This window comes from Chelonia mydas, chromosome 10, assembly GCF_015237465.2.
Source record: "Chelonia mydas isolate rCheMyd1 chromosome 10, rCheMyd1.pri.v2, whole genome shotgun sequence".
Classification (NCBI taxonomy): domain Eukaryota; kingdom Metazoa; phylum Chordata; order Testudines; family Cheloniidae; genus Chelonia; species Chelonia mydas.
In genome coordinates this window covers 22,233,787-22,258,621 of record NC_051250.2, presented here as the reverse complement: position 1 = coordinate 22,258,621, position 24,835 = coordinate 22,233,787, and the positions used below count along the sequence as shown (strand labels likewise).

The window sequence follows — 24,835 nt, the reverse complement described above, 5'->3', positions numbered from 1 at the left end:
TGACTCGCCCGTTAACGTAGGAGCCGGGGCTCCGCTGTGCTGGGGCGCTGCATGTGCCCCTGCGAGGAGGCTCCCGGCTGCGAGGAGCGGGGAGGCCCCGCGAGAGAGCGCCGGGCAGGGCAGGCTCATCTCAGGCACCCCGGAGTGAGGGGACGGGGAGCGGTAGGTGGGCTGCGTGACGGTACCGCTCAGGGCTCCACGCGCGGGCCCCGCCGCGGTACCGGGCTGAGCTGTGACCTCCGCCCCGCTGTCTGCACCCCAGAGCCCGGCCCTTGCGCTGCTGCCTGAGGCCCTGCGCTGACACGGGCCCTGGCCAGCGAGCTCCCGGGGAAGCCGCGGAACGTGAGGCGAGTCGTTGGGCGCCCTGTATTTGACCCTCCCCTCTGCACGCCCGGGGCTGTTGGTTTATCTCTCAAATGACGGGTGTCTTTGCAAGTGGACACTGAGCCTCGTAAAAAGGCTGAGAGACAGAGAGTGGCTCTCAGGGCCCTGTCGTCTAGCTCCCGGGCGGTGGGTCCGCTTCGCTGGTCCCGCACACAAACGGGAGGCCGGGTGGAGGTTCTCGAGTTGATAGCCCTGTTCTCAGGGATGTTTTTCCTGATTTCTTTATAGATTTTAAGGATAACCTAAATAAAGTGTATGAAGCCATCGAGGAAGCAGACTTTTTGGCTATTGATGGCGAATTTTCAGGTACTATTAAGATTATTTTGTGAACGTCATAGATTTGGAATTGGGGTGCTGGGGGTGCTGCAGTAGCCCTTGACTTGAAGTGGTTTCCTTATATGCAGGAATTACAGTTTGATTCAAGGGCTCTCAGCATCCCCACTATAAAAAATTGTTCCAGATCCCCCGGTGAACATGGAATATTAGCAAATGGGCTAACCGTGATCTGCTGTACTGAATATGCAGCCACTTTGCTTATGGATTTCCCATTGCCTTAGATGTAATAACTGTCTTTAGAATTTTCTTTTGTTCTAAGATGCCTGAATAGGGAACTGAAATACTTAAAACAAAAGCTAGGTCAAAATGTTAAATTTAACACTGTACATATGGGTTATGTATTGCATAAGAGAGGCCAACAGTCAGTTGACCATATTTTTCACACTACCTTTAAAAAAAAAAAAAACAACCAAAAACCATAAACATAAAGCATACATTGTGCCAAATTAAGTGTAAATATGTAATAAGAAAAGCCAAAAAGGAGTTTGAAGAACAGCTAGCCAAAGACTCCAAAGGTAATAACAAAATGTTTTTTAAGTACACTAGAAGCAGGAAGCCTGCTAAACAACCACTGGACAATTGAGAGACTAAAGGAGCACTTAAAGACGATAAAGTCATTGCAGAGAAACTAAATGAATTCTTTGCTTCAGTCTTCACGGCTGAGGATGTTAGGGAGATTCCCAAACCTGAGCCGTCTTTTGTAGGTGAGAAATCTGAAGAATTGTCACAGATTGAAGTGTCACTAGAGGAGGTTTTGGAATTAATTGAGAAACTTAACAGTGTAAAATCACCGGGACCAGATGGCATTCACCCAAGAGTTCTGAAAGAACTCAAATGTGAAATTGCAGAACTATTAACTATGGTTTGTAACCTGTCCTTTAAATCCGCTTCTGTACCCAGTGACTGGAAGATAGCTAACGTAATGCCAATATTTAAAAAGGGCTCTAGAGATGATCCCAGCAATTACAGACCGGTAAGTCTAACATCAGTACCGGGCAAATTAGTTGAAACAATAGTAAAGAATAAAATTGTCAGACACATAGAAGAACATAAATTGTTGGGCAAAAGTCAACATGGTTTCTGTAAAGGGAAATCATGTCTTACTAATCTATTAGATTTCTTTGAGGGGGTCAACAAATGTGGAAAGGGGGATCCAGTGGACATAGCGTACTTAGATTTCAGAGTAGCGGCCGTGTTAGTCTGTATTCACAAAAAGAAAAGGAGTACTTGTGGCACCTTAGAGACTAACAAATTTATTTGAGCATAAGCCTAACTCACAAAAGCTTATGCTCAAATAAATTTGTTAGTCTCTAAGGTGCCACAAGTACTCCTTTTCTTTTTATAGTGTACTTAGATTTCCAGAAAGCCTTTGACAAGGTCCCTCACCAAAGGCTCTTACGTAAATTAAGTTGTCATAGGATAAGAGGGAAGATCCTTTCATGGATTGAGAACTGGTTAAAAGACGGGAACAAAGGGTAGGAATAAATGGTAAATTTTCAGAATGGAGAGGGGTAACTAGTGGTGTTTCCCAAGGGTCAGTCCTAGGACCAATCGTATTCAACTTATTCATAAATGATCTGGAGAAAGGAGTAAACAGTGAGATGGAAAAGTTTACAGACGATACTAACCTGCTCAAGATAGTTAAGGCCAAAGCAGACTGTGAAGAACTTCAAAAATCTCACAAAACTAAGTGATTGGGCAACTAAATGGCAAATGAAATTTAATGTGGATAAATGTAAAGTAATGCACATTGGAAAAAATAACCCCAACTATACATACAATATGATGGGAGCTAATTTAGCTACAACTAATCAGGAAAAAGATCTTGGAGTCATCGTGGATAGTTCTCTGAAGACATCCATGCAGTGTGCAGCGGCAGTCAAAAAAGCAAGTGGGATGTTAAGAATCATTAAAAAAGTGACAGAGAATAAGACGGAGAATATCTTATTGCCCTTATATAAATCCATGGTATGCCCATGTCTTGAATACTGTGTACAGATGTGGTCCCCTCATCTCAAAAAAGATATACTGGCATTAGAAAAGGTTCAGAAAAGGGCAAGTAAAATGATTAGGGAGTTTTGAACAGGACCCATATGAGGCGAGATTAAAGAGGCTAGGACTTTTCAGCTTGGAAAAGAGGAGACTTAAGGGGGATATGATAGAGGTATATAAAATCATGAGCGGTGTGGAGAAAGTGAAGAAGGAAAAGTTATTTATTTGTTTTCATAATATAAGAACTAGGGGTCACCAAATGAAATTAATGGACAGCAGGTTTAAAACAGATAAAAGGAAGTTCTTCTTCACACAGCACACAGTCAACCTGTGGAACACCTTGCCTGAGGAAGTTGTGAAGGCTAGGACTATAACAGGGTTTAAAAGAGAACCTCCATGAATTTATCCAGTTATGTCCATTAATGGCTATTCACCAGGATGGGTAAAGAATGGTGCCCCTAGCCTCTGTTTGTCAAAGGGTGCAGATGGATGGCAGGAGAGAGATCACTTGATCATTACCTGTTAGGTTCACTCCCTCTTGGGCACCTGACATTAGCCACTGTTGGTAGACAGGATACTGGGCTGGATGGACTTTTGGTCTGACCCAGTATGGCCATTCTTATGTTCTTATGTACTATTGGTTTGTCACTTCATTGACTCTGGTTCTGTCTCCAGTAATGTGGCTTGAGACCCATCAACATCAGGTCATTGGTACCACATGCCATTCTATCAGGATTATTTTTCTAACCTGTGAATGACACAAGTAAGGCTTTCATAGTTTTTCCTAGAACATGTTTTCACTGCCAGCACATTATGTTCTCTGAACTCACCAGATTGTTTATGTAGAATTACATTGTTTAATTGGCTTTTGTTTAAAGAGGGATGTTTTTCAGTTGAATGGTAACTTATACATATGTAATGTAATATTATGTTAATTACATAGTGGCAGACTTCTTAATAATTGTCCTTTGTTGCTACTCCTCACCCACTATCTTTAAATAGCTTTATTTTTATGTAATATTTCCTATATTTTTTAGGAATCAGTGATGGGCCATCTGTTAGCACATTAACCAATGGTTTTGACACACCAGAAGAAAGGTATCAAAAACTTAAAAAGGTAAATGTAAAACTTAAGAGTTAAAATGAAACTATTTTAAGTATTTTGCCATCCTTGGTAGGAGGTGCAACATGTCTGAGACTAGAACAAACTGTTAGATTTGTTAGTAGTGCATATCAGTATGTCATGATAGGCATTTATTCTGGGACAAATTAAGACTTCTGCTTCATTCTAAATAGTACTCATAGATAAAAACTTTGAATTCCAGCAGGAAAAATAGGCTAAATATTTAACTTTGCCTGTCTAATATTTGGCTGCGTACAGGATGTTGATAGGGACACAGTGGAGACAAGTAAGATTTTAAATTTACATTAGGTTAAAATAGTTATTGATTAAAAACAATACTTTTGATCTATTTAGTCTATAGCAGAGGTTCTCAACCTGCGGTTCAGGGCACACATAACACACTGTGGGCCACGTGTGTGGCCCACAGTGGTCAATAGGTTGAGAACCACTGGTCTACAGCAATTGGTGAGTGTTTCAGTAAGGCCATGCTTATCCTGTTGAACCGGAGTCTGGCAATGTCTATGCTAACTGTCTTGAGAGCCTCCAGCATTGGTCTAACAGTGGGCAAGTGCCAGATGTTATGGTAGTCAAGCGCCTGTATCCAGTCTACACTAGTTCTTTTGCCAATGTAAATGTCATTGATGCTAGACCAGTGGTTCTCAAACTATGGGGCGGACCTCCGAATAGAGGTGTGGGAATGTGTCAAGGGGAACCATGAGCTGAGTGCCCCCCCCTTTTTTTTAAAGCTCTGGCTGTCAATCCTGGGTGGCTGGGGCTTGTGCAGAAGGGCCATGATGGGAGGCTCTCCTCCTCCTCACCCCATTCCCTCACCAGGAGGCAGCTCAGGCTTTCATTCCCCTGGCCCCCCCCCCCCCCCCCCCCGCCCCCCAGTCCCTCATCTGGAGATGGCAGGGCTCCGGTTGACAGCCCCGAGGTGGCATCAGCTTTAGTAAGGGTGGCAATGTGGTGCTAAATCTACTGTGGAAAGTGATGTAGATGAATATGACTTTTCACATTAAGAAAAGGAGTACTTGTGGCACCTTAGAGACTAACAAATTTATTTGAGCATAAGCTTTCGTGAGCTGCAGTTCACTTCATCGGATGCACTGTAGCTCACGAAAGCTTATGCTCAAATAAATTTGTTAGTCTCTAAGGTGCCACAAGTACTCCTTTTCTTTTTGCGAATACAGACTAACACGGCTGCTACTCTGAAACTTTTCACGTTGTTACCTTACTTCTGTGCTGCTGCTGGGATGGTGTGCCCTTCAGAGCTGGGCAGCCAGTCAGCAGTCGCTGCTCTCCACTCTGCCTTCAGAGCTGTGTGGTGGTGGGGTGTGTGCGGTGTAAATTACTACAAACACAAAGAAGGGGGACCCAATCAAATAAGTTTGAGAGCCCCTGTGCTAGACAAATAGTGGAAGGTAGGAATCTGATATCTGACACTGTACACAAGGCCAAATTGCCTGTGTGTGTAAAAGGGCGGGGAGGGAGGAGGAAACCACACACCACCAAACAAGAACCCTTTGGGCAGCTGCCAGATGAAATGGGGACAAGAGAGGATTGCAACCGGTTTTAGGGCTTGTCTTGTTAAGGTGCAGCAAGCTGGGGTGTAAATCTACAGTGCTCCAGCATGCCACACACTTATTGTTCATGTGTACTTACTGCTGCACAATAACACAAAGTGCGCTAGGAAACTTTTAGTGTGCAGCAGCAGGGTCCACACAGACTGTCACTGCATGGCATGCTGAAGCGCTGTAGATTTATACCCTCCCTTGCCATGCACTAACCTGCCATATAGACACGCCTTTAGAAAGGGTTTTGTGGCAACAGCTTACACTTAACATCTTTGACTATTGAAGCTGTAATAGGTATCCTTCCCCCCCTCCACCCCCCCGTCCCGTTTCCAAATACTATTACCTTGTACTGGAAGTGCTTAAATTACTTCTCAGATCTTGGGGTTATGTTGACTGTCAGTCATGAGAAGGAAAATGCCAAAAACTTTCAGTACTATTTAAAACTAAGCTTATATGTCAGAAAGAGAAGGAAGCCTTTTCTTGTAAAATACTTGTTAAGTTTATGATCATGCATATTTGCTGTTAGCTATAAAAACTACTACATTTATCCCTTTAAAGAGACTGTTGGCCCCAACATTAGATTTTTAAAGCAAGGATTTACCAAGCTTAAATCACGTATCTATATATTTTATCTGCTATTGTTAGAGGTTACAGTTAGGATTATTAGAATTCAAGATATTAGAAAAATAGTTCTATTTTGCATTTTGTTTACTTTGTGGATTTTTTAGCTCTTTGTGTACAGTTCCACTGTCTCTCCCTGAATAGTTGATCAGGCTCACCTCTTGTGGGTTGTGTGTATAGCAGTGGAGAAGAGAAGCAACTTTTGGAAAGGTAGCTGTAACATTAGAAAAGCTGTCAGGAGGTACTTGAGACTATTTGAATGCACTTGAAGTTGAACAGATCAAGTTGGTGGTGTCCCTTTAATATAAAATAACTTGTTTTTTAAAAGCTGGTTTTAGTTCATACCTTTGCAGTAATGGAAGCTGAAACAATATTGCCCTACTGCATGAGAAACAAAGTGAAAATTTAGTCTATTCACTGTCCAAGCTGAGTGAAGTGCAGAAAAAAATTGCAAAAATGAAGAAAAGGTAAAAATGAAATGCTAAACTTCAGAAGAAAAAAGAATGTTATTGGTAAGAATAATTTTATTTTTAAACATGAATCTTATGTAGACAAAGGTCCTTTTTAAAAGTAAGGTATTATGACAAGGCATTTTCACTTGAGTGCCAATATTTATAAATGACGTACAGATGTCTGAGCCTCAGACAAATAATTTTTTCCCGAGTGCCTCTCAGTTGCATTTCAAAATGTATTGTAACCATAGTCTTACTTGTTTTCCTTTTCAGCATTCCATGGATTTCTTGCTTTTTCAGTTTGGCCTTTGTAGTTTTAAATATGACCACACAGAAGCTAAGTATGTTGTTTCCTTGACTTATTCCTAACTTTTTTTATACTAGGTAATATTGATAAGCTCTATTTTGACTTGTAACTCTTACCTTTCACAGATACATAATGAAATCATTTAACTTCTATATTTTTCCAAAACCCTTCAACAGAAGTTCACCAGATGTCAAGTTTGTCTGTCAGGTTAGTGGAAAAACGGATTTATATATATTGCTACTGGAAAATTTTTCAAAATGATTTTTGTGAAAATTCTGTAGTGGTGTCAATTTTGATTAGTCCCTGAAGCATTTTTGCCTATGTATAATTCATTCTTCATGGATTTTTTTTCCCCAGTGCATAGAGAAGGAAGGCAGGTTCCATTTAAAAAAAAGTCTTAGTGGGACAATATTCTGTAAATGAAGAAAACTAGGCTGAAAAATGAAGTAAAGGTCATTCCCCTTTTTAAACTCCTGCTGCTTAATACAGGGCTTAGTTTTTTCTGTAGACAGAAGTGACTTTTCTTATCCAGCTTTTTTTCTTTTTTTCTCTTCCTATCCGTTCTTCTTCTCTCCCTCTCTCTCTCATTGCTTCACAAAGCTGTTGTGAGAATTTCTGGACTCATGGGATTTTGCCACACCAGTTCCTTCACTTGATTCCCGTTCGCCCCTCCACCTCCGGTCACTCACCCAACTCTTTCTCTCCTTATATCTTTATTTTTCTCCAGTCTCTCATCCATACCTCATTAAAGATATAATCAGTATACCAAAGATCGGGATTCCTAGCCAGTGCTAAGCACTAAAGGAAAGCCAGCAGACATCATCAATGTATAGTCTTGTGTTTTGTCCACCTGACACTTTTCTAACAGTTGTTGAACCTTTTTGCCGGAACAGAGTGGTACAAGTCCTGTTTAGCTTGGTAGAATCCAGAAGGTACTTCTCTTCTTATTACAGAAAGTTGCATATGTATTTTTAAAAAATCTGAATAGTAATAGTTACATATGTAGAAAGCTTTACACTCCTTTGCACCCTTATTACCATTGTATTGTGCTTTGCCTATGGCAGAAACTATTGCCTTTTTGGTTTCCATGTTGCCCTGGATATCATGAGTTTCATCGCCAACATGGCTCCTGTAGATGCATTTTTAAGGTTTTTTGTTTGAAAGAAGAATTTGTTTTAAACAATCCTGAGCTTCACTTGGCTTTTCGGACAAACTAAAATCATGACTCTATAGCTTCTAACTAAGATCAGAAATGGTACATACATAGCTTCAAAGTGGCTTTTTTTATTATAATTTAAACAGTGTACTACATATTCATTGGTGTTATGGTGGGTTTGATGTTAAGGTTTTGGGATGTATTGTTATCTATAGTGCACAAGCCATGGGTTATCTGTTAGGGATAAGTAAGCAACAAAATACTGACGGAGAGATTTGCTTATGAATGACTTGTTCTACTCTATTAAACTTTATCTTTTAATAAACTATTTCATTGCACAGACTAACTTTGAGTACACTAACCTAATACTTTGACAAAGAAAAAAGTTAATATGGATTTTTTAAAACAAATATGTTTGAGGAAAATACCTGGGTTGTTTTTTAATTGACCTTTGAAATTTCAGTGGTGTACAATCAGTCACAAAGCTGGTTTTTTTGTTTGTTTTTTTTTCCTTTTCAGAGTTCAAGTATAGACTTTTTAGCAAACCAAGGATTTGATTTTAATAAAGTTTTTCGCAATGGTAAGCTTTCTTTCATTTTACAGCCTGTTTTTATAGAATATCTTTCTTTTCCTCCATTTCCTGTTTAAAACAAAAGGCAAAACATGTACATTTTGACCTTTTGGTAAAGTTGTTAAGATCTTAGCTTATTTGATGTTTGTTTGTGGGGGAGGAGGGAAAGTGACTGTCCATCTACATTTTCTGAGAAACAGGTGAGTGCCTACTTGTTTAAGCATATTTTAGTGATAATTGTTTTTCAGTGGTTAAACACAGAACAAAGTTGTAATATTTCCAAAAGAACATTCCTATTGGTCTTATTACTGGAACAATGGCATTTTCTAGCTTGTCATACTGTAAAACTAAGGACTAGATAATTGTGACACTTAATATGACAGTGCTAGTCATTTGACTTGTTCCTCAATTTAGGTACCTATATATTGCCCCTCTTCTGCTCAACCCTTCCTATTTCAGCAGGTTTCTTAAGGTAATTAGTACCTGCAGGGCTCTGATGTGTTGCAAATCTTTTCTGTGAGATACATGGCAACTACTTTAAAGCTTCTTGACTCCATAGCAATCTGTGGCCATGATGCTAAACTATATCCATATGGGTAGATCCCTATTCCTTATTTATTTGCTTTGTGGTAGCACTTAGAAGCCCCAGTTATGTATCAACAATATGAAGGCCCATCAAATTCAGTGAGGTTCTGTGCAGAAATAGGGGTCTGCCTGTAAGGATCAGATTTCAGGAGGAGGGCCTAAATTGCTTGTGACTCATTTGGGCTTGAAGGTGCCAGCTGCTCTGGCTCTCTCAAAAGGAATCCATTGCAACTAGAGATAAGGAAAGGAAACTTAGAAGAAATATTTGAGGGATACAGATGCATTTCCCCCCCACAGTTTTTAGGTTGTAACATGACTGGAGTAGTAACTAAGCTTCTCTGAGCTGTGCAATACTTGCTTGCTTTCAATAATAAAACCTGTAAAATGTTTTTCTTAGGAATCCCATATTTAAATCAGGATGAGGAAAGACAATTACGGGAGCAGTATGATGAAAAACGTTCTCAGGCAAATGGTGCGGCGACCCTATCGTACATTTCCCCTAATGCCACAAAGTGTCCTGCGACTATTCCTGAGGATCAGAAAAAATTCATTGAAAGAGTGGTGTAAGTGGAAATATAAAAATCCTGTTATTCTAATGTGTGCGCACTCTTCTTTATGTGGTAGTCCTCCATTCTGAAGTTGCCTAAAAACTTGAAGTTGCCAGTGTTCTGATTCTAAATTTGTCAGTCTTAACAAAATGTTCCTTTGAATGAGAGGGTTTAAGTCTGCGAAACTTCTTTTCCTTTTAATCAGGCTTTTTTGAGGCTTATCTGCAACTTTCAGTAATCTGTCTTCAGCTACATCAAGGGTAGTTAAATTGTTAGTTACATTTTTGCCTCTTGATGGTATTGTCCTTTTTTCGAAATCTCTGCTAAAGTTTAATCCAATTCTTAGTTTGTGATCTTGGCTGGAAAATAATAGCCATGTATATGCTGGCCCTCAAATATGAAGCCATTTAAGTCTACACTTGGTTTCTGTTTTAGATTTCTTAATCACGCAAGATTTCATATTTATCACTATACTAATGTCTCTAAAGATGAAAAATGTTGGTATATGTACAATAAACATGTCTTAAATATTCCATTAATCCTTCTTATAAAAGATTTGCTTTGCCTTTTGGTATATATCACTAAATGCTTCTCTGAAAATAGTATTGTATTAGTAAAAGCAAATAATCTGTTTAATCTATTTTCTCCAGGGAGCAAATAGAAGATTTAATACAGAATGAAGAAAACAAGAATTTGCAGTTGGAGCCATGCACAGGGTCAGTTTCTGAAAATAAACACTAGTTCTCTGGTAAAGGGAGAACTCTGAACTGTCTTCTGTATAAGAAATTAGGTTTGACCTACTAGCCAGGTATATGGGGGGAAAAGCCTCTTTCTGTAGGTTTGCACATAGTTGTCTCAACAAATTTATCCCTGATTAGTCCTAGCAAAAACTGTTTGATTTAGGACAGGAAGTAAAGACTTGCTGTCATGGAGCTTTGGTATCTTTCCTTGCTTAAAAAGTCTAAACTTTTCAGATGTTCATCCTGAAGTTCTGCACTGGTGGCAACACATACCAAGGGTGATGTATAGTATGCATATGGCATTATTTGAATATACATAAATTTACAGTTTTGTATGTTTATAAGTCGAAGAGGTGCTCTTCATAAATAATACTTTAATGGGAATTTAGGTAAAGTATCAAACTTCCTCTTGTGCCTTTTCTGTTGATTATCAAGATGACTTTTTAAAACTGCTTTTTCCATTTTAATCAATGTACTTCATGTGTCTGCATATTTTTGGAATCAGCTGCTGGTGACCCCATAGCTCAGGGGTTAGAGCGTTGGCCTTGTAAACCAAGGGTTGCAAGTTCAAATCTTTAGGGGAGGGATAGCTCAGTTGTTTGAGCATTGGCCTGCTAAACCCAGGGTTGTGAGTTCAGTCCTTGAGGGGGCCCTTTAGGGATCTGGGGCAAAAAAAATTGGGGATTGGTCCTGCTTTGAGCAGGGGGTTGGGCTAGATGATGACTTGAGGTCCCTTCCAACTCTGATATTCTATGATTCTATGATACAAGGTGGCTCTTGTGCATGTGAAATATTATACACATTGGAATATTGTATTACTAGGTCCACCATCATTGGATGTATAGTTATTTCTTAACTAACCATAATGACAAAGGAAATAGTTATTCCATCTAAATAGACTTGAGTGAATAATATTTAGCTGACAGAGCCAAACAAACATTTTTCTATTAATTTTTGGCAAGTCATTCTCATCAGAAAGGCAGATACGTGTACAATAAGATGTAAATCAATTTCTCATTGGAAAATTAGACTAGTGTTTAGCCTTTTAAATGCCTTTTAAGATACCATGTGATAACACCATGAGCTGTTTTATGTTCACTGCCTGAATTTTTAACATAAATTTGTCTTTATTTGACTCTGAAATATTTATATATGAGAACCATTAATAACATTACTCTTTTCTGCTTTTAAAGATTTCAGAGGAAACTAATTTATCAGACTTTGAGCTGGAAGTAAGTTACTAGTGTTAATCTCTTACCTTACCTACTGTATATCTGTGCTGTTTTTTAACATGAAAAAATCTGGATAAAAAGCTGATCTACGGTTAATCTCATATCCATTATGTTTAGATTGCTTAAGAAGAGAAACAGTCTTATAATGTGGTCAAACTGAACTAATACTTACAAGTGTGGAGTTCTTAGTGGTTTGTTAGAATCCTTTTTTTTTTTTTTTTAAATTGAGCATATTTCTATTCTATCACTTACAACTATTAAAATAGTTGTAAATTGAACAGTACAATGTAGCAGATTAGCGTTATGTAATAACATGTGACTCTTAACATACGGTGTGCAGTTATTGCAAACAACTGAAGAGGGGGAAAGTATTCCTGCAGAGATAGTGGGATTAATTTGAACGATAATTAGTTCTATAGGGTGTTGATGGTGCTCTTATATTTATGGCTGATATTCTGGGAGATTGTTTCAAGTTGGCAGTAGTTCTTAAAATCCTGTCTTTAGAGACTGTTCTTAGCTAAAATTGTTTTGTGCTGATTCTCATCTTAGAAGTAAATTGTATTTTAAAAATAGATAAAAAAGCTGTTAAAGAAGCCATTTGACTAATGGAGATGGGATGAGGTCTTTAAGCTGTTTAACAAATATATTTTCAAAATGTTTTGATGCACATGAGGAAGTTACCGTATATACTCGTTCATTAGCCCATTCGTTTATAAGTTGACTCTCCAAGATGGACTGGTAAAAATAGTAAAAACTGTATGACCCTTTCATAAGCCAACCCTATATTTCAGGGGTTGGCAAACTTTGGCTCCCGGCCCGTCAGGGTAAGCCGCTGGTGGGTCAGGGTGTTTTGTTTACCTGGAGTGTCTGCAGGCATGGAGCCCCTCAGTTCTCTGTGGCTGCGGTTTGCCGTTCCCAGCCAATGGGAGCTGCGGAAGTAGGGGCTCCATGCCTGCAGATGCTCCAGGTAAGCAAAACGACAATGTATTAGATATTCAATTCAATGATTTCATAGAGTTGAAAATCATCAAATTTTGGTGTAGACCCGTTTATAAGCTGACCCCTGCTCTTTCATGTGTCACTTTTTTACCAAAAATATTTGGCTTATGAATGAGTATATACGGTATCCAAACATGTATTTTAGAGTATCTGCACATTGAAATAATGGCATTTTGCATTTTTTTATCATTGTGGCAGATCTTTTTTTTAAACTGCTTTGCCTACACCCACACTGCACAATGAGGGCTCCCTGTGAAATCTGAGTATATGTGCATTCCTGAATGGGTAACTTAGTAACTGCTTTTTTGAATAAGTTTCTCGTTCTGAAAGAATGCACAAGCAGTACTTTAACCCAACATCAGATTATAGAGATTGATTTAATTGCACTGAAGTCAAGAAATGGAGTTAGAGTTCTCTCAGGAACAGTTGTTCAGCTATCTGCATAGTTTTTTTTTCTTAATATACTAACAGTAATTGTTGAAATTCTTGAGATACACAAGAAGGCAAAATTATTGAATAGCTTGGTACTTTGAATTTGCCAACTTCACTTGGGTTAAAAGCTGCCTTAATAGTTTTTGCATTTAATATTAAACCTGTCTGTAACTTTACTACAAGTTGTGTAGCTATGAAAATTAGCCTAGTTGAAGATGGGAGCTTCAGTATACTAACTGCCAAATTAGTCCATAAACTGTAGTTTACCTTTCACTGTTTGCTGTAGGTACCCAAAAGGTATCCATGTTGAAACTCTGGAGACAGAGAAGGTAATTAATTGACTAACAACATACTGTCTTAGATGCTTGTTCTGTGTAGGGAAAATCTCAGTCCTAATGAAATTTCATTTACTTGAGCTCTAAATTTGCCTGCTGAAGCTTTGTTATGCAAACTTTTAAACTTTCATTAAACTGTGATGAAATACTTTTGAATAACCTTAGTGGTCTGACTTTAAAATCCATGAGGTATAAATACAAATATATGACTTATATTAAGTGTGTGAGTGGAAACTATAATGGCTATTTTAAATACTTAGTCGATCTAACAATCAGTACATTGAGAGTATGAAGTCTTGGTCAGCTGAGTGGTTTGATAATAGAACAATAATTGCAGCAGATATTGAACATTAACTTTTTCCCAAAGAGCTAGGTAAACAATATTAACCCCAAATCACCTGATTAAAACCCCCCACTAAAACCTAAAGTTATAGGGAAACTTAGTATGGTAAATGTTTTCATTCCAACCAAAAAGTGTATTTTCCTTAGGCTTCATTATGTGAGTAGATTCAGTTTGGATAGCCTTGTTAAAATTATAAGTCCCTAGAAAAAAAATAAGAGTTTATAAAAGAAACACTGTAATATTAGTAGGTAAACTGTTGCAGTGAAACTGAGTATAATGGATGCAATTTAGCTATATTTGCAGTGGAAATTTAGATAGCAAATTGTGATTGGTTTATGTATTAGCGTTGGGATTCTGTTTTAGTTTTTCACTTTCTTTGTCAAGCTATTCCTGGAATAATTTACTTATGCCATTACTGCTTTCAGAAGGAAAGATACATTGTCATTAGCAAGGTAGATGAAGAAGAGCGCAAAAGAAGAGAACAGCAGAAACAAGCAAAAGAACAGGTAAAATGTTTAGTGTCCTTGTTCTTTTTTAAGGTGAAGAAAATGCTGTTCCTTTTAATTGAAATGTTGGAATTGGGGAAGAGACCTGACTGACTTGAATTCCATATGCTTATGACACTGAAATTTCCCCACCTCTCAACTCCAGTATCCTGCCTCTTGCATTGGTGATATCTGATCTTTCAGAGGAAGGAAAAATCAGGGATGCGCTTGACTAAGTAAGCAATGGTGGAAGTGGAGGGGGATAATATTTGTACCTGCTCACTGTGGCTCTCTGCTGATGTCATGGAGCATATTCAGTTACCTTTATCTTAGTAAGCATAGCTAGAAGATGTTTATCATTACTTGTCTCTTAAAATCTTGCTACAGTATTTGAAAACCTTCAGTAGTAGCTAACTGCATTCTGAAAGGTGTTTCCTTGTACTATTTTCAAACTAAAGTGACACCTTATTTTCTTTCTTTGAATTGGTGTCAAAAGGAAAGCCTGAGTGTTTTTGTTTTACTGTACCCCTCATAACATTAAGTACCTCAGTTATTCTTTTTAATGAGAATTAGAGAAGACTTTAATAGCTGTCTGTTTCAGTCTTTCCAGGATAGATCTGAAACTGGGCATACAGTTCCAGATGTATGGCTTGCAGTACTGAATTGCCTGCTGTAATGGATTTTTAGTGCTTATAATTCTTTTCTTTGGGACATCAAATGCTTCTGTGCTAGGAATTAATTGACTAGTCACAGTAGAACTTATCCAGCCATAACTACAGAGACTGAGGTTCCCCATAAATGTTAAAAAGTGTTCTTAGTAGCTCTTAACGTGGATTAATAAGGGATAAAGTAAGAGGATCAAAGCCTTTTTTAGTATTGTCCTCTTACCATTAGAATGAGCATAAAGCAGAGGTGAGCAAACTATGGCCTGCAGGCCACATCTGGCCCATGGGGACCCTCCTGCCCGGCCCCTGAGCTTCTGGCCTGGGAGGCTAGCCCTGGCCCCTCCCCTGCTGTTCCACTTCCCCTGCAGCCTCAGCTCACTGTGCCGCTGGCGCAATGCTCTGGGCGACGGGGCTGCAGAGCTGCAGCCTGACGTGGTGCTCTGTGCTGCGTGGTAGCGTGGCTGACTCCAGCCGGGCAGCATGGCTGCCTGTCCTGGTGCTCTGGGTGGCACGGCTGTAGCGCCGCAAGCCACTGGTGCTCCAGGCAGCGCAGTAATGGAGCAGGGGGGTTGGATAGAGTGCAGTGGAGTTCGGAGTGGTGGTCAGGGGGCAGGGGTGTGGCTAGAGGGCGGGGCGGTCAGAGGGCGGGGAACAAGGGGGTTGAATGGGGGCAGGGGTCCCAGAGGGGCAGTCAGGAACGGGGGGGGGGGGGGGGGGAGGGGGTGTTTGGATAGGGGCAGTCGGGCAGGGGTTCTGGGGGTGGGCAGAGGACAGGGAGAAGGGGTGGTTGGATGGGGCAGGGGTCCCGGGGGGGGGGCAGTCGGGAATGAGAGGAGGGGTTGGATGGGGCAGCGGGGGGCAGTCAGGGGACAGGGAGCGGGTGTGTGTGTGGATGGGGCAGGAGTTCCGGCGGGGCCATCAGGGGACAGGGAATAGGGGGGGTTGGATGGGGCAGGAGTCCGGGGGGGGTGGAGGGGGCAGGACCACGCCTGGCTGTTTGGGGAGGCACAGCCTCCCCTAACTGACCCGCTATATAATTTCAGAAACCCGATGTGGCCTTCAGGCCAAAAAGTTTGCTTGCCTCTGGCATAAAGAGTGGGTTTCCAGTGCTCAAACATCTTCCCTTGCACTTGCTCTCTATATCCTTACATGAATCTCCTCTACCAGATCTGCAGGTTCTACATGTATGAAACATTTAAGCCTTAAATAAATTACCTACAATGACTGAGCACTGATACTTAAATGGAAGTCTTGTGATGCTTCTAAGTGAAGTTGGTGCACCAAATTGGTACTGTAGCATGTTGCTGAAGTAATACTTTTAATGTAAAAATATTCCTTACTGTACACTAGCCCAATAAAAATGCATTGTTCTAAGAGCAATCAGAAGGCTACTACCTTGGTTCTGGCCACAGAAAGGAAGAAGGGAAAGGAAGAAAGACAAAATGTAATGAATATGACTCATTTAGGCTGCAACTTCATTCCCTTAACATATCTGGCGATGAGTCATACAGTGCAGATTCATTCTTTCCTTAATTATTCCCACTTTTGAGGGCTGCCGTCAGTCCTCCCACTTTTCAACTTGGTCCCAGCCCATTGCTGGGACCCCACCACTATTTCCTTGTATGGGGACTAAAGTGGGCTTGAAAAAAAGCAGGGGCTGTACCTGATGTTTGGAGCCCCAGCCCCTCTTTTCCAGCTTTCTTAGGGGATTCCTTCACCTAAATCCATTTCCTGGGGTCTGATCTGATTATCATTTTATGGACTATACAGAATGGGGGACCTTAATTTGAGATGGAGTTGAAGTGATATTGTCTTGTTGCAATATACAGACATTGCTGTCAGTTATTTGCATTTATACTTGATACTTGATATTTTGCTTACAGGAGGAGCTCAGTGATGCAGTGGGATTTTCCAGAGTTATTCATGCCATTGCTAATTCTGTAAGTTAACCAACACATTGCTTTTTTTCATATATTTCTTTAGTTTTCAGCTGAGGCCTGGCCTGACATGAGTAATTAACACCTGGAGGGAGGTCTCATTACTTGGAAAATAGGATTAGAGAGGTAAACGGATCATCAGGCTGAAAACAGAACTTTTGTACTAAATAAGATAAGTTAATAGGTCAGTAGGCTAAAAAAACAGAATGTCTGAGCCAGCTAAGGTAAGAGGGAGAACATCCAGGGAACCATTTACTAGCAATGGACAAGATTAATTAGGAATGCAGAGAAGAGGTCAAGATCAACAATGTATGGACAGAGCATGCTGCACAGGGATTGGTTTTTGCAAAATAATCAAACCAATACAAAAATGTGATGTCATGTATAGAAAGTGCAGTGAGATATATGAAGGGAGAGGGTTTCTGTGCATGTTTGGAGGTGTGATATACCCTGCATCCACCTCCCTGTTTTTGTTTGATACGCTCAGTGTAGCTTTACTATATGGCAAATGAACCTTAGTGATGAAATCTGGAGTCGAACTGAGTTTTTTAGATCCCAGAGAACTGGTTGAAGTGTTCTGGTTAAGCCGAGTGGAAAAGGTCTCAGGGAATCCCAATGTAGTTAACAGTAAAAAGTTGATAATTCACTTAGAGTATGACTACTAAATTGTACAAATAAGCAAATACTAATGAAGTACGACTCAAATGTATGTAACTTTAGAGCCCCGCATGGATACAAAATGTATATTCTTGAATCTAAAGTGCATATTTGTGGAGCTGCTGTGTTCTTCCATGAACCACAACGGTGAAAGCAGCAGCATGTTGGGCCACCGTATGGGAGTATGCAAGCTGCTCTCACACACTAGTGAGACTGGGGCAGCTGCCAGTGAGCTTGGTGCCTGTCCCAATGGGCAGGGCTGGGGATGGTATATTCACCCCAGAGGAGCTGCCTGGGCGGGATGCTGGCTTCTGTGAGCAGCGGCCTGACATGCTGCTACTTTCGCTGCAGCGGTTCCTGGTAGAGCCTTGCAGCTCCGTGGATATCCGTATCCATGGATATAAATTTTGTATCCATGCAAGGCTCTACTTGATGTACATTATCAACTTTAATTAAGATTTTTTGTTATGGCAATGCTTTGATATATAAGATAGGTGTAGTGTGTTCTTTTTAAAAAGGTTTTTAGTAATAGGAAATTTCGCTACACCTCTGCATTAGATCTTTTAAACAGTGAATAATACCAATTTCTTATGGCAGTTAACAAGATTCTGAGTCATTTAATTTTTTTCAGAAAGGACATAGCTCTTGTTTTGGCTGTAACAACAAGGTAAAAAACATAACCACAGAAAGAAAAAGATCAACAGACTGATTATTTTCTACCTAAATATTCAAAATTAGGATTTAAAATGGTTTTGCTTTGCGCTCTAGAACAGGACTCATCGTGTTTGTACAGTGCTTGCCACCATAGCCCCTTCTCCTCTTCTTATTGGCGCTACCAATGTACAGATAACAGATACTTGAACTGTAAAGAATATGCTTGTGATTCAGTATGGTAGTTTGAAGTTAAAATGTAATGAATTGAAAACTGAGTGAAACTGCACCAGAGCCTTTTCCGTAACCTATTTTGTATACAGTAGTTCGAAATGTCATTCACACATATAATGGTCTCTTTCTTTAGGGCAAACTTGTTGTTGGACACAACATGCTACTGGATGTCATGCACACTATCCACCAGTTTTACTGTCCCCTGCCTGAAGTAAGTGGCCTTGTCAGTCTTCAGGTAATTTATAAAATGTATCCTGAAATTTGAAGTAATTCGTCTGAAATCTATTGTGGATGGAAGCTTACTAGGGTGTATTGAACAAACTAAAATAGAATCTTTAAAATGCTATTAGAAATCTGTGTGCTCTCTGGAGATACTGGCCCATAGTTCATTCAGTTTTCTTAAACTCTCTACTAGGGAGAGTTTGCAGTTAGGGCTGAAATTATCTCCATCTTCCATTTGGTAACCATATATCTTTGTATGAAGTGCCACAGATAGACGCAAGGAGAGATGCAAAGGAGGGGAGTTTCCCACACCTAGCCATTCTTTTTAGTTGGCAGATCTGAGGGACCCTCCCAGACTGAGGTGTCAGTAGAGGAGGTTTTGGAACAAACTGATAAATTCAACAGTAATTTGAAATCTCAGGAGCAGATGGTAGTCACCCAAGAATTCTGAAGGAACTCAAACATGAAATTGCAGAACTGCTTACTGTGAGATATAAACTATTGCTTAAATTAGTCTCTACCAGAAGACGGGTGGAGAGCAAATGTAATGCTGATTTAAAAAAAAAAAGGCTCAAGAAGCCATCCTGACAATTACAGGCCTGTAAGCCTAACTTCAGTACTACACAAATTGGTTGAAACTATGGTAAAGAATAGAATGATCAGACGCATAGATGAACGCAATATGTTGAAGAGTCAACGCGGCTTTTGTAAGGGGAAATCCTGCCTCACCAATCTATTCAAATTCTTTGAGGGTGTCAACAAGGGTGACCAGATAGCAAGTGTGAAAAATTGGGGTAGGAGTGGGGGTAATAGGCGCCTATATAAGACAAAGCTCCAAATATCAGGACTGTCCCTATAAAATCGGGACATCTGGTCGCCCTAGGGTCAACAAATGTAGACAAGGATCCAATGGATATAGTGTACTTGAACTTTTAGAAAGCCTTTGACAACGTCTCTCACCAAAGACGCTTAAGCAAAGTAAGCAGTCATGGGATAAGAGGAAAGGTCCTGTCATTGATCAGTAACTCATTAAAAGGTAGGAAACAAAAGATAGGAATAAATGGTCAGATTTCACAGTGGAGAGACGTCAATAGTGGGATCCTCCAAGGATCGGTAATGGGATGAGTGCTGTTTAATATAGTCGTCAATGATCTGGAAAAAGGGGTGAACAATGAGGTGGCAAAATTTGCAGCTGATACTAAACTACTCAAGACAGTTAAGTCATAAGCTGAGTGCAAAGAGTTAGAAAAGGATCTCACAAAATTGGGTGACTGGGCAACAAAGTGGCAGATGAAATGCAATGTTGATAAATGCGAAGTAATGCACATTGGAAAACATAATCCCAACTGTACAATCAAAATGATGGGGTCTAAAGTAGCTGTTGCCACTCAAGGAAAAGATCTTGGAGTCAATGTGGATAGTTCTCTGAAAACATCTGCTCAATGTGGAGCAGCAGTGAAAGTGGTGAGGATTCAGGGTATTACTTGTATGTTGTTGAAACACGTAAGTTGAGTGCAAATAAAAATCAACTCTAGTATGTGACTTTATGTACTATAGCATCTCTAACAGTATACTTCAATCACTTTTAAAAGCATTTGTCCTGAAAGCTTTAAAATGTCAACCAATGTATAATTGAGTATATGTCCTTTCTTATTGTCTTTGAGCCATTTTTAATTAAGAGATTCGAGTATAAAACTAATAACCTTTATGAAGTGACTAATTGAAAACATAGTCTGACTAAAGATCTGTTACATTCATCACCTTTATCCTTTATAATTCCATATAGCTAAGTATTTACAGTGCAGGAAAGCTAGTTGGAAATGGCAGTTTTCTATGGAGCATGAATAATGCTAAAGAGTATAATTGTTAAAGGGCAGAATTGTCTTCAGTGATCAGGAGTTGCAATGCTCTATGGCAGTTGAAAATTTAAGTTGTAGGAAATCAAGTTTTATGTTCACTTTCTGATAAAGGAAAACTAGGAAGTGAATTGTGTACTTGCAGCTCTTGGCCCTCAATGCTGCTTCAGTAATTGGGTAATTAGGTGCATTATATTATGGTTTATTTTTAAATTGCTTACTTTTTATGTCTTAATAAGGCCTCTAGCATTAATGGAAGTGTTTTACTTTCCTCTGCTGTATTTTTAAAAGAAAGTTCTCTTCTGTGATGTTATCTAGAAGCTGAGTTGTGATATGGAGATGACATTATGAAATCTAATGGCAGAAGTTGGGGGATAAAATCAAATTGGTTATAAGGATGGGAATTGCAGTACTGGAATATTGGAGGGGGAGGGTGTTCTGATATTTAAGAAGTCCTAATCTACTAGCCTGGCCTAATTTTGTGCTAGGTGGGTAAGGGTACAGTACTAGTCTCTGAGGAAGCAAGAGATCTGGTTGGAGATGGGTCACCTGTGTCTTGTACAGGCATCCTAAACTTGGAGGCTTTTTGGGGTGAGGCTGCCTGCGAGACTTGGCTGTTAGATGTGGGGGAAGTGGGTTGGGGCCTGTTTGAACTACGTTGGCCCATAAGCAAATAGGGAGTCACTTGCTCAAGAAACCATCTTTAGACAGCGGTGTAACTTGGCCTTTTTAGTTACTAAAGCACAGGTGAGGCTGCTGTCACTGCTTCTGAAGTCCTCAGATTTTGGCCAATATGGTTATTATGGTGTAGGCTGATTTTCTTTACCTACTCCTACAAATGACCAGGCTTTGATGCTGTTGAGTCATTCAGAAGTTGTAACTTGCCGCTTGCGTTAGCCCTATTTGCCTGTGGAAATAGGGAGACCCAGAATCCAAGGCCATCATTAAGGCAATTTCGGCTTCTGTTGTGGAAGAAGGTTGGCAGCTGAGAGAGAAGGGGCAGAGTGAGTTAGGAGTTGTATTTGTGGTGGAGATTTTCAGGCACCGGGAAGAGTGAGTAATGACTGATATTCTTGGGATCACCCAGATCAGCCTCCCTTGTAACTTTGGGTGCCTTAATGCTGTGCTGCTATGACTCAGAGCCCTGACACTACTAGCCAGCCAGCCAACAAAGACTCACCCTGGCTTCTACCAGTTTAATTACTCCTTGCAGGGTGACTCCAACAGCCCTTCTGTCCTGAGCCTCCCCAAATTTGTCTAACCTGAGTTCTAAAGCATGAGACACGGGGACTCTTCCCTTCTGGTTCATCACCCCCAAAAGTGTGGAAACAGCCCTCAGTCATCAGCACACTTTAGCAGAGACACTCATAGAATATCAGGGTTGGAAGGGACTTGAGAAGGTCATCTAGTCCAACCCCCTGCTCAAAGCAGGACTAATCCCCAATTTTTGCCCCAGATCCCTAAATGGGCCCCTCAAGAATTGAACTCATAACCCTCATAACCCTGGCCAATGCTCAAACCACTAAGATATCCCTCTCCCCTCCACACAGTTGGCACACCAGAGACCTGCTTGGGATAAAAATAAACATTTATTTAATAAAATAATCTCAGATTCAAAGATGAAATAGTAAGGAAAAAGCAAACAAGTTACAGAATATAAACATAAAGATGCAACTTGGTGCTTTACATTTCTATATTAAATAAATTCCTTTTTCTAATACAAACTTACCTATTGCCTTTGAACAGTTTCCCAGCTTGCCCCTTAGCCTTAGGTGATGAGATCCAGTGTTCTCAGGCAGCGCCCTCCACCCCTGTCCCTTCTGCTGTTGAAATTATCCCTCAGTTCAATGCTTTTCACTTCAAACCCCACCTTCCCTTTTCATACAGCTTGCAGTTTTTTCTCCCCTGACTGTGGTAATTCATTGTTTCTCAGAGCAGGGGAAATTCCCTTGTGTCTTCCCATTAACTGTAATGGTTCATTATTTGTCTTTTCCTAGGTTGTACCATGGATGGTTACTTGTCTGCTGTGCGGTGTATTTGAAATTGTAGTAGATATCATGAGCATAGTATTCTATATACATATTTACATAATCAGTCTGTATACATATTTCAAACCATCAAGTTCAGAACATTACAGGCTTTCATAAAAGACCTTACTCAACATATTTTTGTACACCGTAACATTGTATACAACCTATGGATTCAGTTGCTTACTCTGTGAGGTTCAGACCCACTGTTCTCTCCTTGGAGTGTTTGAGCCCTGATTGTCACAACCTCTTTGTGAATTTGGTGGAGCTGTCTATTGGTGTCAGGGCTCTGAGCCATACCAGCATAGTATGAAGGCAACCCATGGCTTACTGGTCTGGGTGATCCCAAGAACATCACAGTGACTTGTCCCCTCCTGCCCCCTCATAAGGGTTTTAGCTGGGTTACTTTCCCCCTCCTCATTGGGCATAGAGTGGGGTTCTGGTATAAATCTCTGCTGCAGAGAGTGGACTCTTTGCCTCTACTATCAGATTCATTGCCATTTCTGCGTGAATACGGAGGATTGGTTTTCTCAACCTTCCCCAGGTGACGATCTGTTCAAATGCTTCATTGGCTCAAAGAGTTAATGTTTAAGAGAATGAGTTGACATACACAAACCCATTCTAAGGAAGGGCCAATGACTTAACAAGCATTTCACTAGTAAAATATCTCCTGAAAATGAACATTCAATTAATTCTCTACTATAAAATATGTAAGAAATACTTACTAAATTCTTCAGTTTTCTGTAGTTGATTAGCTCTAATATCAGACAGAACATGGAGGCTGCCATCGTTAGTATGATAAATTGGGATGGGAAAAGCACTTGCTTCTAATGGAAAGCGGGGTTTGGGTTATACCAGACTTCTTCAGGTTAAAAGTTTCTGTTCATCTTCTGTAGCAGCCTTTTCAGTTATCTTTGCATAGCAAAATATTGGAGATGGGTGGCAGAAGGTTTAGATGAAAAAACAGTGATAAATTGAAAGGTTATAATCCTATAAAAACTGAGTGTCAGCAGGCATTCAAAGAGTGTAACCAAGTACACTTCGATTTTAAATAGAAAAAAGTACAGCCGTTGGATCTTACTTTAGAAATCTTAGTGGATAAAAGGGTTGAATCTCTTGATCAATATTTATTTCAGGGTAATAGAATATCTTATGAGTTTTATACTGTTCGGGTTTGACAGTAACAAAACTTTGTTTTGAATTTTAGGACCTAAGCGAGTTTAAGGAGTTAGCGGCATGTGTCTTTCCCAGGTAGGCTCATCTTCAAATTACAATTGAGCAGTTTTTCACTGATATCAACTGTCATTAAAGTGTATCCAGCTATCTTCTTGCTTAAATTAAGCATAAAATTATGGTTGTGACTCATATATCACAATATGTAGTGATTTAGGAACAATTTAGTTTAAAAATAATCTTAATGTCTGCATTTTAATTCATATTTATGACATTGCTGATTGCATTGCCCTTGTCAGAATACTTCTTAGCCAAAGAGAAGCCTTTACAAGTTGTCTTCTCTTTGTATGAAAATTGTTGTGAACCCTGATTCAATCGGGACCAGTGTTCATTTGCTATTAATGTTACTAGCTTCACCTTTTTAGTCTGTTGACTTTTTCTAGTGGACATAGCTCAGTTCTAATGCTCCCTAAAGATCTGTGTTAATGACTTTCAGCATCTTAATGTTGTTGTTTACCCCTGAATAAAACAAAATATCCTTGAATGTTTGGCAGAATTTTTTATAAAAACAAAACAATTCATTCTTACCTCTTAAATTTCATTTTTAGACTATTGGATACTAAACTGATGGCAAGTACGCAGCCTTTTAAGGTAACTTACAAATGTAAATAACTGTAGTCTAATCTTTTTTGTGAGTTTTAAATGAGTACTGAAATATAAGTAATATTTTGGTAGAGGACAACGGATAATAGAATGTTTCATTTATAAATACTATCTCTGTTGTAGCAGGATGACTTCATACTGTTGTAAAAAAGTTTCTCATCTAACCCTTCTAAAACTACAGTAAATGAGCTTTAAAATAACAAATTATGATACTTTTTAAATTCCATTCTTCCATGGTAAAAACTCTACTAAATGCCTGGTCTTGAGCAGTTAGCTTAGCTTCTGGACAAATGTAAAGTTCTTAATTAACTCTGCCAAAACTAATCTTCTAGGATTTCTACTGTGAGTTAATACAAGAAAATGTCTTATGAATTATCCATCATGATTTTCCTTGAACTCTGCGGGCCCCATTCCTGCAGTCCTTACTTGGGTAACTATCCTCTCAATCAACAGGACTTTTTTGCCTGAGCAGACTCTGGGTTTTTGAGTCCGAGGTGCATCATTTTTGTGTTTAGACTAATTTGACTGTTCAAAT

General features: G+C 39.7%; 1 protein-coding gene across 8 annotated transcripts in view; it reads left to right on the top strand.

Moving 5' to 3' along the window:
* Positions 1-24,835, top strand: part of PARN (poly(A)-specific ribonuclease) — a 172,175-nt gene that overhangs the window by 438 nt on the left and 146,902 nt on the right. For 7 of the 8 annotated variants that reach the window (XR_005226961.2, XM_043523383.1, XM_037910034.2 and 4 more), the window contains exons 2-16: positions 613-690; positions 3,750-3,829; positions 6,756-6,823; positions 6,915-6,996; positions 8,465-8,525; positions 9,499-9,664; positions 10,300-10,365; positions 11,583-11,621; positions 13,339-13,381; positions 14,156-14,236; positions 16,764-16,820; positions 18,106-18,141; positions 18,493-18,570; positions 23,672-23,715; positions 24,246-24,288. Coding sequence is in view for 7 of the 8 variants with exons in the window: in XM_037910034.2 (XP_037765962.2) it covers positions 613-690; positions 3,750-3,829; positions 6,756-6,823; positions 6,915-6,996; positions 8,465-8,525; positions 9,499-9,664; positions 10,300-10,365; positions 11,583-11,621; positions 13,339-13,381; positions 14,156-14,236; positions 16,764-16,820; positions 18,106-18,141; positions 18,493-18,570; positions 23,672-23,715; positions 24,246-24,288 (1,022 nt within the window). In the remaining variant the exon portion in view is untranslated. The remainder of the gene's footprint in view (positions 1-612; positions 691-3,749; positions 3,830-6,755; positions 6,824-6,914; positions 6,997-8,464; positions 8,526-9,498; positions 9,665-10,299; positions 10,366-11,582; positions 11,622-13,338; positions 13,382-14,155; positions 14,237-16,763; positions 16,821-18,105; positions 18,142-18,492; positions 18,571-23,671; positions 23,716-24,245; positions 24,289-24,835) is intronic. The other variant, XM_037910035.2, reaches the window with a different exon arrangement.